Source organism: Thamnophis elegans, chromosome 7, assembly GCF_009769535.1.
Source record: "Thamnophis elegans isolate rThaEle1 chromosome 7, rThaEle1.pri, whole genome shotgun sequence".
Lineage (NCBI taxonomy): Eukaryota > Metazoa > Chordata > Lepidosauria > Squamata > Colubridae > Thamnophis > Thamnophis elegans.
The window spans coordinates 23,551,217-23,564,939 of record NC_045547.1 but is presented as its reverse complement, the minus strand read 5'-3'; the positions used below and the strand labels follow the sequence as shown (position 1 = coordinate 23,564,939).

At 38.1% G+C, this 13,723-nt stretch overlaps 1 protein-coding gene across 1 annotated transcript in view; it reads right to left on the bottom strand.

Annotated features, from left to right (window-relative positions):
- Nucleotides 1-4,626: 4,626 nt before the first annotated feature.
- The window catches only part of MYBPC1 (myosin binding protein C1), a 71,743-nt gene continuing 62,646 nt past the window's right edge, over nucleotides 4,627-13,723 (bottom strand). The window contains exons 28-29 of the mRNA XM_032221114.1: nucleotides 11,642-11,828; nucleotides 4,627-4,727 (exon numbers count right to left, since the gene is read on the bottom strand). Of these exons, the coding sequence (XP_032077005.1) occupies nucleotides 4,627-4,727; nucleotides 11,642-11,828 (288 nt within the window). The remainder of the gene's footprint in view (nucleotides 4,728-11,641; nucleotides 11,829-13,723) is intronic.

Sequence of the window (13,723 nt, the reverse complement as noted above, 5' to 3'; positions counted from 1 at the left end):
ATAAATGCTGAAGATAATTATTCATCTGTACTGTTGCCTCTGGATAGGTTTAATGGGTACGGGTATTAAGGTAGCGGTCCCAACCTTTCCGACATCAGGGACTGCTTCCGTGGAGAGAGGTTTTTCTACGGACTGGAGGGGGCATGGTTTTGCGTGCTGCCCGCAAATGGAGGTTTGCTTGTCTGCATGGCTCAATTTCCGTTATGCTGTGGCCCCGTGCAAGTCCATGCACTGGAGGTTGGGGGACTCCTGTATTAGGGTGTTAATCACTGATTGCTACTTCTAAATTCTCATGATTCTAGATGCTTACTCCACTGACGATACCTACAACAGCAGCTCTAATCCATCTTTCACCATTTTTTCCTTCCCAAAAATCTTTACTTTAGTTTCCTTTGCTTGTTTTCATGACTGATTTTTAAATACTGTACAGAATATAGAAGCTACCTGTATTACTTGTGAAATGCTACTGTACTGGGGGATGGTGCACAGCATCACTGATGCATAAAAAATTGAAGCTAGTGAGGTGTAACCAATGAATTATCTGTCCAGACAAAACAATATATAAACATTGAACAGATGTTTACAACTGAGAGCTTTGTCTGGGGGAAAAAAGGACCAGAAGGCCATTGATTCAAAGACACCTAGAATTTAAACACTGGAACATATAATATATATTAGGAAACTTGATTTCTGTGCTCTGTGTAGCGCAGAACTTGTATGCATGTGGCCTTTTTCTTATATGCAATAAAGCAACTTTTCATGTGTCACTTTTCATTCATGTTTATGTCTATGAAGCTCCTGCAGTAAACAAGTCACTGAACAAGTCACTGTTATTGCTGTCGCATGTGAAGTATAACAATCTATTGCCATGATGGTGAACCTAGGGCACCTGTGCCCGAAGTGGCATGTGAAGCCATGCAGCCTGCGCGGTGTTGCCCATTACTTTTCTGTGTTTCTGGCGTGAGCATGCATGCTGGCCATCTGATCAGTGCATGCGCATGTGAGCCAGAAACCAGAAGACCTGTTGGCTGCGCGCATGCCCCCTGTGCAGCTCCTCTTCCTGCTCGCGGCCCAGATGAGTGTGTGCAAAGTGCTCCCTTTTCGACACTTGGTGCCAAAAAGGTTCGCCATCACTGATCTAGTGTGTCTTTGGATGTATTTTTGCAGAAAAGGGCTCTCAAATATCAGCTTTTCCTGAAGAAGAGGGACTTTTATTACTTTGAACAATGCATATAAATTGTGGGGCATTCAGTCTTTGAGATACAAAATGTATTTCAGACAATACTTGTAGAGCATTATCTGAAGTCTAAATCAGCTACACAAACTAAGGTTATCAAATCCAGGCAGCAAAAATTCACACAACCATTACATGGTAGTCATAGTACCAAAAAACTCAAATACATTTTGAGCTGCTTAGGTTTAGTAGCCTTGCATGTGCCCATCCTCTGCCTCAGCCTGTTTGACAGAAATAAGGATAGATCACCATAACTTAATTCAAAATACTGCATTTGAGTCTGGGAGGTACTGTATGAGCTATATTTCAATTGCAGTAACTGTTCATAAACTGAAGAATTAAAGTTGGATTTGTATCCATTGACCTAGAGGGTTGTAATGGGTCTTTCAGGCACTCCTATATTATTTTCAATTCCAGATGAAGTTATTAATACATTAAAACAAGTACTGTGCATACAACTTTATACTTTGAAATCAAGTAATTCCACTGAGTTTAATTCCACTGGCATTTTTGTATAAAACATGCTTGGAATTATGTGAATAGGTGATAGCTCTACATGAAATGCTTCAGAAGAAGTCATTGTTGGTAACACTATTAATATGTCTATGTTGCTGTCCTAGAAACTTGTCAATAGATGTTCAACATATACTGTATTAATCTGTTGAAGATTCTCAATCATCCAGGTAGAGTTGTCTAGAAATTGAATCATGGCAAATGAGTTATCTGTTTAGTTTGAAATGTTTCACTGCTTACCCAAATAGCTGCTTCAGTCTGAGCAAGTTGGTTAGGGGAAACCCCATATTTGGGGTTTAATTTGCTGGTTTAATTTTGCATCTAATCTGAATAGGCTTGTTAGGTGAGTAAGCAGAGTCTCGTTAAGAATATTGCTCCCAAATCATTTCTCCTATGTGGGTCATTTAAGTGTGGTCTTGTTCTAACCTAGGCTTCACAAAATCACGAAGCAGACTCCCTGTCTTGACAAAACCTCTTTTTATTTAAGCTAATGTGAATTCCTCTCACTCATATCCAGCAAAGTCCCAGAAACACAGTCTTTCAAGGGTGAATTTACAAACACAGACCTTATCAGGCTTGGAGAACTGCCAGTCCGATATCTTCCAAATGCAATGCTGTACAAGAAAATACTTAGTAAGGAGTTTCTGATAGTCACAAACAAATCTTCCCATTAATTAAGAGAACTAATTGTCTTCTGCAAACTCCACTCCCCTTTTGCTTCTTTTTATTCTCTATGGGAGGGGCCATTCACTGTCCACCTGTGCCTTTACTCCCGAGTCGGCCCTTGTTCCTTAACTGTTCCCTTCTCCTGACAGCTCTGTGCATGTGCACATCGGGAACAGGCTCCAGCTGTTTTTCTGCCTCACTGATCTCCGACTCTGAAGGCAGCTGATAACTGTCAGACGGCCCTGGCTCTTTCTCTGCCTCTGACTCAGAGCACTCGTCAGAGCCTTCCCCAGATTCCAGGACTGGCCCATGTTCCTCCCTAACCTCCTCACTGTCTGAGTCTGTCACCAGGTCCACTGGCTGCTGGAGGGCCACAATAGGCCTCCCTGATGAACCTGTAGTCTTGATCTTCCTGAGGATTGATGCAAGAGAAGTATAACAAAGGGGGGACAGGTTGTGTCTGAGGCCTCCACCAGGCCTCAGACTCCAGATTGCTATGTGTTCCAATACATTCTGAAATACATTGTGATGTACACACTGCATATACCTACTAGTTGGCGGGATAGAGGAAACAATCCTAGCTTGGAAAGTTGTCCCCATATTAGAGACCCTGCCTTGCATAGAATAATGTGAATATGTTTGGGATAAAACTGGGTTACGACCAAAATATGCCTAAACTGACCAGTACTGACCAGTTATTATTAGCAAGTTTGTGTAAAGAATTGGAATTGCCCATAGTGAGCTTCGCTACACTTTATTATATAAAAATGAGAGTTTGCCATGATATATAAACACAAAAGTTTAATGCAGGGGGTACTTAAGAAGTGTGTGTAGTAAACAAGAAAAGATAGGGTCAAGAAAGAATAAGTGCTGAATAAATGATACAAATATTTGTGGCCAGGGAGATGAGGAAGTGTGTTCATAGAGAGAGTGAGAACTGACTCACCAAACAAGTGTATGAGGAAAGGCTGAGAGGAGAAGATTGAGAAAGTTGTGTTTGGATAAAGTTTGCAAGATGTACGAAGTGATAAATGGTCATGATGAAAGCCCAGAAGATTTGCAGGACAAAAAAGGATGGAGAAGCATAATGAATGGAGTTGGTGCAAACTAGGCTCACTTATATGATACTTCTCTTTGTAATACGATGCCTTTAATTTTCCTTTCTTATGTGCTTTATACAACAGTGCTTACCCCTAAATGGAATAATATAATGGATAGGAATAGACAGGGGTGAAATTCAATTTTTTTACTACCGGTTCTGTAGGTGTGGCTTGATGGGCATGGTGTGGCTTGGTGGCTATGGCAGGGAAGGATACTGCAAAATCTCCATTCCCACCCCACTCTGGGGCCAGCCACAGGTGGCATTTGCCGGTTCTCCAAACTACTCAAAATTTCCGCCACTGGTTTGCCGAACTACTCAAAATTTCTGCTACCGGTTCTCCAGAACCTGTCAGAACCTGCTGGATTTCACCCCTGGGAATAGATATATCAGCGTATCTGTATCCCAGCCCACAATTCAGTGTTTGTAATTGCAAACAAAAAGCCAAGACATTATGAAAACAAAATAACACAAAATAACATAAAATAAGCATAAGAATTCCAAATACGTGGCTAGGTCATAAACACTTCAGCTTTATTGTACATCACCAAAAAAAAAAAAAAAAAAATCCCCTATAGTAGCTCAAAGAAATGGATTTCACAAATGAACAACAGGGAAAAACCTTTTTAACTTGAGATTCATTCAGCTTAATTAATGGTTAAATGCTGTGAATCATGTGTACACAGGAGACATGTCAACCTATAATTTGTTATTTGGTTTTCAAAAGAGGTATGTTCTGATTCCATCGTTATTGGGTGTCGCAGCATCTGCTTTTCCCAAAAATTAAAACATAAATTAGAAACTAAAAATGAGCTTTCATGCATATATGTTTAGCTTTGTCTTCTTTTCTGCATTAAAAAAGAGAGGGGAAAGAGAAGGAAACAGAAATACACAATGGTACAAAATGCAGGTAAGCATCGGCTTATTTCGTTAAACTTCAAAAAGAAAAAAAAATAAGCAATCCATGCGTGAGGTTTTTTTCCCCACCAGCAACAGGGTGGGGGAAGACGGAAGATGCGATATATATGATTTAGGAGGATCACGGTAGAAATGAGAGGCTGCAGAGTGGCTAGCAGTTTCTGGTGCAGAAGCAGAGAAGCACTGGGGCCAGAATTTATTTTTTTCCATACTTGCTTGCTTCCATTTCTTTCATATACGACTGGGCAATATGTGGAGGTACCCCTTGCAGTAGTAGCCGGAAGAATGAAAGACCACCTGAGGACAAAACAATTATGAAAACAACCAAAAGGGTAGCTTTCATCTTTATACTTGCACACACTTGTGCAATTACAAAAGGAGAAATATACATTTTAGCAGGGCTTCCTTTAATGTAAATAGGTTTAGGGTTTTTAGAAGGGGTCGCTCTCATTGCTACTTTTTTTTCTTTGAGTGTGAATGAAATAAATTCTTCCAAGAATGATAGGTCAGGAATTTTATGTTCCATTGACCATTTCCCCTGCCCATTGGATGGGAACGTGATGAATCCAGCATGAAGTTGCTGCCAATAATGTCAAGTTATTCTTCTTGTGGCTGTCGAATTGTCAGGTACTCATCAAAGACTCATAGTGTGAGTCTTCATAAATTCTCCAAGCCAAACATGGTGAAGAAGCTTTGAAGTGAAGTTGTTTAGCTATATTCTAATTATTGGAATAAGGGAGTGGGAGAAGGAGAAGGAGAAAGGAGACTCAATAGGATGCTGGTGGATCCAGCATAGTGAAAGTCATCCAAAGTAAAACCTGTTATAGTATCAAGAATATTCAAAAGGCGAATACCAAGGGCAACCCAACACCTTTCTTCTGTAAACAATAATGATATCCAGTCTATATTACATTTTAACCGTGTGACTGTTTTTGCTTCCGTGTTTCTTCTTTACAATTCCCAGTAAATCTGTTACACTAAGCCAGTAGTTCCCAAACTTGGCAACTTTAAGACTTGTGGACTTCAACAGAGCTGGCTGAAGAATTCTGGGAGTTGAAATCCACAAGCCTTAAAGTTGCCAAGTTTGGGAACCACTGCACTAAGCTATAACTAGGGGAGGGTCAACACCCCCAAAATGGCGGGTGCAACTGGGCAGTCAAAGCCTCAGTCCTTTTTAACATGCATCACATGCACCCTATACACATAAAAAGGGGGATGGGATTTGGGTTGCCCATCTGTGTCAGCCATTTTGAAGCTGATGATCACCACCTCAATGTATGCTATTACTGCATTCGGTGACCTCCCTATCAATACTTTCACCACACTTGTCAGCTATCGAAACCAGGGGTGGGCTTCTAAAATTTCAGCAATGGGTTCTTTGCCCAGTTGCTGGGTGTGTGTTGCCTGGGTGGGTGTGGCCTAGTCGGCCTCATGCACCAGGGCAGGTAGGGGAGTTTTTTTGGCCTTCCCCAGGCTCTGGAGGCTTTCCTTGAGCTTCTGGGAGGACGAAAACTGTCTCCTCCAGGCTCTAGAGGCCTTCCAGGAGGCCGCCCCCTGAGCCTCCATGTGGGGTCTGCACTTACCTCACATCCAAAATGGGCTGCGTGGAGACTCCTGGGAGGGAAGGGGTGGGCAGGGCAGGGTGGACGGGATTGGGCAGGGATGGGATGTGGAGGTTCTATGAATCAACCATAATGTTAGCTACAGGTTCTCCCAAACCTGGATGAACCCATAGCAGCCCACCCCTGATTGAAACCATCCATCTAGTGCAAATGGTTGATATTATAATGTTGCAGTGGGACTTAATAAAATCTACCAGACCAGTAATGTAAGAATATGCATAAGCTGCCAACCCATGAAATATAGTAACTTCATGCTCATTTTCTTGAATTGTTTAGCAACGTTGGTATCACGAGAATTCCGTTCTAGGCCAGATTAATAGTCTAAATTCCAAGAAGAGTTACCTTAGCTTGCTGACATTCAGTGAAGTAACAATAGTTAAAAAACAAACAAACATTGAAATGCTTTGTTTTAAGACAGCTTTGGCTAGAGAGATAGAGAGAGAAAAAAACCATGCCCTTTTATAAAGAACTTACCTTTGAATGTTTGCACCATTAATCTCAAATGCAAGACTCTTTCAAAGCTCTATGGATTATATTTTACGATTTACTGTCACAGAGATACATATATTGCACATTCAAGCAAATAAAAATGCAAATGACAATTATGCGCACAACCCAGCTAAAACGAAACTACTTGAGTTAACTTAGAGCAATTAAATGTTGTCAAAGCTCTTTCTTTCTTTCTTTCTTTCTTTCTTTCTTTCTTTCTTTCTTTCTTTCTTTCACCTTTTATATCTGTGACACACAAAATCTGGCATGCTTTTAAACTAGTTCCTTAAAGTTGCTGTGATGTACAGTTTCAAGAAAAGGAGGTAAGAATTGGGTATAATTAAACAGTATTACTTCCTAGCTGCCTGAACCTCGGAGCAAATAACTGGCATTAGACGGTTCAAGTGCTGTGATGTATGCTTATTTATGTATAGTAAGCTGTTATCTTGGTTCATGCTTTATCACTCCCTCTATAGCTTGTTAGTATGTGTTGGCATTACAGCGGGAACTGCTATCACAAGCATTTATTCAGCAGATTCAGCGAGAGTTGTTAATTAACACAGTACAAATAATCAGTCCATTGCTACATTGGTTTTACTACCCCATTTTCATTAAATGACATAATGAAAATTATGCCATACTTTGGTAGGTTTTGTATGACATGACAACAGAAATAAGCTTCATATGCAGAGACCATATGAAAGCTTACCTTAGATGACACTATACATTCAAAAATCCTTACTGTGTAACTACAGGAGAGAGAGAGAGAAAGAAGTTGTAAGCACTTTACTTCCTAAACATAAACATACAGACTTTACTGAGTGAAAGTATGTCCACAGGGATGAAAAGATGATGATTTAATTCCTTAGTCATGTAAAACACGAAAGAGAGAGAGAGGAGAGAGAGGAGAGAGAGAGGAGAGAGAGAGAGAGAAAGAGAATGAGAATGAGAATGGAAAGACAATGGAAAGTCAAAAGATGAAGGGGTCTAGCACACTTTCAGCATTATCATTAATGTAGGAAGCTTAATTAATTATGCACAACACAAATGATTGGCTGCCACACTAATGTAAGAGATATAAAGGAGCCAATCTAATTGTGTCACTAATCTAAGACTAAAACAAAAATTAGGTTAAACCAAATTAAAATATTTTAATTAAAATTGGAGATATAGATATATGTACACGCACACACACACAAGTGTATCCAGAGTGTTTCTCAGTATAGGAAAAAGCCATATGCATAGCATTGAACCATCTATATCTGTATCTATTTTATTTGAATAACTACTAGGCAAACTTATCAAGCATTGCTACATAAAGATAACATTCCAGTATATACTTTTGCACAACAAAGCTGTATGTACTCTAAATTAGCCTTTTAAACGATGCCTTTTTGTAGGGGGAAATATTTTCTTAAAAATACAGTATAGTTAGCTACTAAATCATTATGTTACAGGTTATAATTCACTTTATACAATTTACTGCATATTCCTGTATTTCCTCAATAGTAAATTTCATGGTGTCTATCAGAGCTTATTCTCAAGTGTGTAGACCTTCTTAATATACAACTAAATCATATGTTATCATTTCTATTCTTGACAATTTAAACTGATAATGTGATTCTGCTGAGAGATTGTTTATTACTTATTCATCTCCATTCTTCATAATTCTGTCCTTCTGAATATAAACTATTTAGAAATTATTTGTCAAACATGTTACATTTGTCATTGAAAAAAACTATTTGATGTTGATTAAGAATTTTTTTTAAAACAAACTAAGATTATATTGATTTATAAATGAAAATTTAAACTTAGTTACTATTATCTAGACATTAATTACTATAGTCTGGATTAATTTGATCTTCTTTGTCCATGCCATAGAAGTATGCCATGGGGCAAAGATGAAGAACATGTATGAAATACACACTTATCATGCAAACACGTTTTATGTAAAAGGCAAGGGATAAAAGTTGAATATGATTTTAAACACCAGTTTCTGCTCCTCCAAGAAGATTGTTTTTTTTTCTGGCAAAATTTCTTCATAATATATCATTGCAGATTTATTGAGCAATATTTAATTTCCTTTTACATTCAGTTGCACCACTGTTTTAACAATATTAAGCTTCTTCTTTTCTTTCAGCACTACAACACCAGCTGTAATCCTTTTAAGCTTCCTTCCAACACATAGAAAGAAAAAAATATTCTGACCAATATTAAGTTGCAATGAGTGATATTAAAGCATCTATATATCCTAGGGCACCATAATTAGAATACGCAATCTAGGGTAGTTCTATTGACACAGGTAGAATTTCTTGGAAATAATTAATTGTAACTTTGAGAGTGATCTAAAGTAACTTGCTCAATTGAAAATACTTGAGTCAGCCTGATTTCATTGCAATGAGCCTTATCTTTTCTTTCATCTGCCAGGCCTTTGGAAAAAAAAAGAAAGAAACTACCGTAGTCATCTCACTCTTTTTTTAATTATAAAGAATCAATACGTTTAGAATCACTCATCTTCTTTATTGGATGAATACCATGGAGAACTAGTTTCTTGGAGCTTATTATGTTTGGCATCTCAGATGATGAATATCTCAGTGTCAGTTTAGGCAGAGGCAGGGACAGAGACTAAACAATGGGCAAAATTTAACAGTAAACCAATATCATTTCTCCCACAACTCCAAACAGTTATTGTAAGTTGACTTTGACTTTTCCAAGCTTTGCCATTCTGGCTAAAAACCTGGAAGGTGTTATCCGGGGATGAAATCAACTTACCTTCGCTACTGGTTCACAAATATGAGCCCGTGCGCGCTCACTTCACATGCACATGCCATCTCCGTGCATGTGAGGACCTTCTGCACATGCACAGAGCATCAAAAATGGGACATGATGATGTCCGGGCAGGTGGGCGGAGCCTCCCACCGCCACCACTACCGGTTTACCCGAACCGGATAGAACCGGCTCAATAGCACCACTGGTGTTATCCCTACACATCCAGAAAGTGCCAGGATGGAAAAAAGATATTCCTTGTTTTTCAGCAGGATAGGAGAAGAAATATTGATTGCCTCAGAAGCAGTCTTCACCCAGGAAAAATGCAGGGGAAGGAGTTAAACCTTTCCTTGTAGTATCTACAGGAATTTGTCTAAGGGGCTTAGACAAATTCAAAGCCCTTATACATCAGATTTCTTGGATTCCATTTAAAGACGACTAGAGTGGATGCCTGAGAACTTCTAACTTTCAGAGGGCCCCATGTACAAGTAATTATGAATCAAAGTGCAAATGGAAAAACAAAATTGGGGCCTAGTTATGATTATCACAAAAGCACCATACATGATTGTTCTTCTGCATTAAAGTTCTTGACTGCTTTTCCTTACTCTTACAGTGTTTGACATATTTACCCCATCCCCTCTTAAAATGAATTAAACAAAAGAAGATACTTAGTTTGTGTGAAGCCATATGATTTTGAGTATCTGGAAATGTGTCTTCATACGAAAGTCTTATAGGTAAATTCATAGGTTTACCGAGGATCGCTGAGTACACTAACTCTTGCTAGGTGTATATTTGTTCAGAAATAAATAGCAATAGCAGTTAGACTTATATACCGCTTCATAGGGCTTTCAGCCCTCTCTAAGCGGTTACAGAGTCAGCATATTGCCCCCAACAACAATCCGGGTTATGGAAATAAATCCCACTGACGTCAACGGGGCTAACTCTGAAGTCATTGAAAATGTAACTGATGACCTGCAAGGCTGTTTGATTACATGTCCAACCACTTCAGCAGACTGAACTGCCCTAATGATAGATGATCATTCAGGCAATGAATAAAAGGTATTGGATTTCAGATAATAAATATTAAGCAGAAAAGGAAGAATGAAGAAAGAGATCAAAACTAAAACAAAAAACCCAGCACAACTGCAGTGAAATGTTTAGTAGACATCTCTTTATGACTGTAAGAAATTGGCAACCATGCTTTCAGTATGGAGGCTTTTTAGTCTTTCCTTCTCTAGATAATGAGGAGGAAAAATAAATAAAGAAAACTGGAATGTGAAGAAGAAATTTGGTTATATTTGACTAGGACCGATCAGCCTTCAGTAGCTTCTTTCCAAGGAAACTGGATCAACTCTTGCACTTCTAAAATGTCTCAATGCTCATAAATGGAGTAAGTCATGGTTACTAGTGCCATAGACACTAGACACTATGAATGTCCCACAGTGGCATTCTTTGCTAGATTGAAATGAAACAACCACATATAGAATTTGCGGAAAGCATACGTTTAGATGTTTATGAATGAGTTGTCGTTCTACTATCATGTGACGTGGAAGAGTGAACTCCTTGAAATGATGGCATGCCTTCTGTGCAGAAAAGTAAATAATAGAGAAACTGGGACAATCAGGAAATGTAAATACTACATTGCCCAAGACAGCTCACTTCTATCTTGCTTGAGTCATTGGGCAAGATAAAGAAAGTACACAAATTCCAAAGCAAGTAAAATAATAAGCTAATAATACATTAACTAAATCAGTTAATGCTTCATTGGATTTTCAATGTCATAACAGTATAATTATGGAACTAATTAAGATTGGAAAGTAAGAAACAAAAGCTAGACAGTCCCAAAAGGCAGAAAGTAGTGAGTCTAGAACCTATATAGATTCTACAGACAATGTGCATTATAGAGTATTTGTACGAGCTTGGTGAAAGAAAGTAATGTTCCTTAGATTAGATCAGTTTGTAACTAGATTATTTTAAAGTTAAAAATGGAATATCCTAATCCAGTTTCTAATCTTTTTTATGTATTACCTTACTATGGAAACATCCCCAAGAGGTATTTATGATGGAGGTGCAGATATATTTACGATATTCAAAAAGCCATGTGGCATAGTCTCCGTATGGCATAAATATTTGATCCAAATATTGCTATTACTTTCCATGGAATTAATCTGCCAATTGCTCTTTTCATATTCTTCTCTTAACATTTTATTTATGTAAATGTGTTTTCTCGCAAAGCAAAAGAGGCAAAAATTGTCATCATAAGGAAGGCATCTTCCTCCAAGCTATTTTTTTTATACCAAAGAAAATTACCCCATCCAACAGAGACCCTCTTACCTCTGACTTCCAATTTGCATTCAACTTCAGCCTCACCAAGACTGTTGACTGCCCTGCAAGTATATGTGCCACCATCATAGGGGCTGGGTTTCCGAATCTCCAGTGTACAAACACCCTGGTTACTAAACATTCTGTAACGTGGGTCATTCATAATGATGATTTTATTTTTCATCCATGTTATCTTGGGCTGCAGTTAGAAAATATGGACAGAGAAGATGGGAAATTAAACATCAAATTCCTTTTTTGTAGCATAATGCTAATATCCAGTGGTAGGATTCAAATAACTTAACAACCAGTTCTCTGCCCTAATGACCAGCTGGGTAGGCGTGGCTTGATGGTCATGTGACCACGTGGGCATGGCCAACTCAACATCACTCAGGTCGATGGGCCTTAGCTGTTACAATGTAATAAGGGTTAACCGGAGATGCAGTTTCTGTAAGCAGGGCAATAAAGATTAGGCTAGAAACAACACCAGAATGTTTCCTTCCTGCCTTCCTTACAGGATTAGCCCTGTAAACTGGGGAAAAAAACAAAATAAGATTTCTTTCAACAGTTAGTTCTCCGAACTGCTTAGAAAGTTAACAACCGGTTCTCCTGAATAGGTGCAAATTGTCTGAATCCCACCATTGCTAATATCTGATGTTAATAAAGTGGATGGTCTATTTTCTGTTTAAGGACATCTTAAAATAGGGGCAGCTATCTTGAATGGTACAACAGCACTGCAATATATTTCAATTTCTACAGCTAGATTGTGGGACACCCTTCTCAAGCATGATTTTTTAAATACAATCTTTTACATGCATTTTTACTAAACACATGGTTTTCATATTGTACCAGGGGCGAAATGTTATGGATTCAGGCCGGTTCGCCCAAACCAGTAGTAAAAAAATGCTTTAAAAAGTTTTTTAAAAAATCCCAACAATCAGCTGTGCGACAATCAGCTGTCCTGCGCGATTGTTGGAACTTTTGTTAAAAAAAACTTTTAAAGGCATTTTTAACTATCAGTTTGGGAGAACCGGTAGTAAAAAAAATGGTTTAAAAAGTTTAAAAACTGTTCTGACGATCGCACGGCACTGTGGATTGTCACAGATGATTGTCGGAACTTTCTTTTTACTTTGTTAAAGCACTTTTTAACTACCTGTTCTCCCAAACCGGTAGTAAAAAATGCTAAAAAAAGTTTTTAAAAAAGTTTGGTGCACATGCACATGGGTAGCAGACTTCAGAGCATTTCACCCCTGCATTGCACCATTAAAAGTATTAAACAAAGGTGGTTATTTTAATATTTCCAATAAAAGCAAAATCCCAAAACTGCAGAATAGCTAATATAAATTCTTTCATCACAGCAAGATTTTCAAAAATCTATCTGTCTTCCCAATATAAATATATTTTCTTTGGGAATAATATACAGGAAATATTACTAAACAGTTTTTTCCTCATTTTAATTAGCAGGAAATAGGTTTCATTGCCAAATGTCAGGTTCCTTGCACAGAAATAGAAACAAGTCTGAGCAAAACCATAAATCTGACATGTGGTTTAAATAAAGATATCACATGCAATTTATGAAGTTTCGTGGTAGGTATTATAAATTTTCCCCCTGATAAATTGCATTCATGCTAGCTTCCAATTCTAAGAAAAACCAAGATAAGTACCAGGTTAAGGAAAAGAGGTGAAACACAATGGGTAGAAATGGGGAAATAAAGGTTTGTATTGGGGCAAATTTTATATTTTGATGAAATTATCTATTTTGATGAAATTATCTATTTTGATGAAATTATCTATTTTGTGGAGAGTGATGTAGCAGAAGAATAAACAATTTACCTGGTAACCAGTATATTTGAGTGGTCAGTTTTGCATTTACAGCTATGGATTTTCTAGGTGCCATTACAATTCGGAACAGGGGAGATTACATGAGTTACAACGTCACTTGTTACCTCACAGGAACACCTTTCTCTCTTTTTCCCCAAAATTCAAATTTCAAAATATTTCAAAATATTTATTACAGTCAAAGACCAGTACATTTCCCTATATTAAGTAAAAAAAACAACCAACTGCTGCACAGAAAGTCCTAGACGATGCAGGACC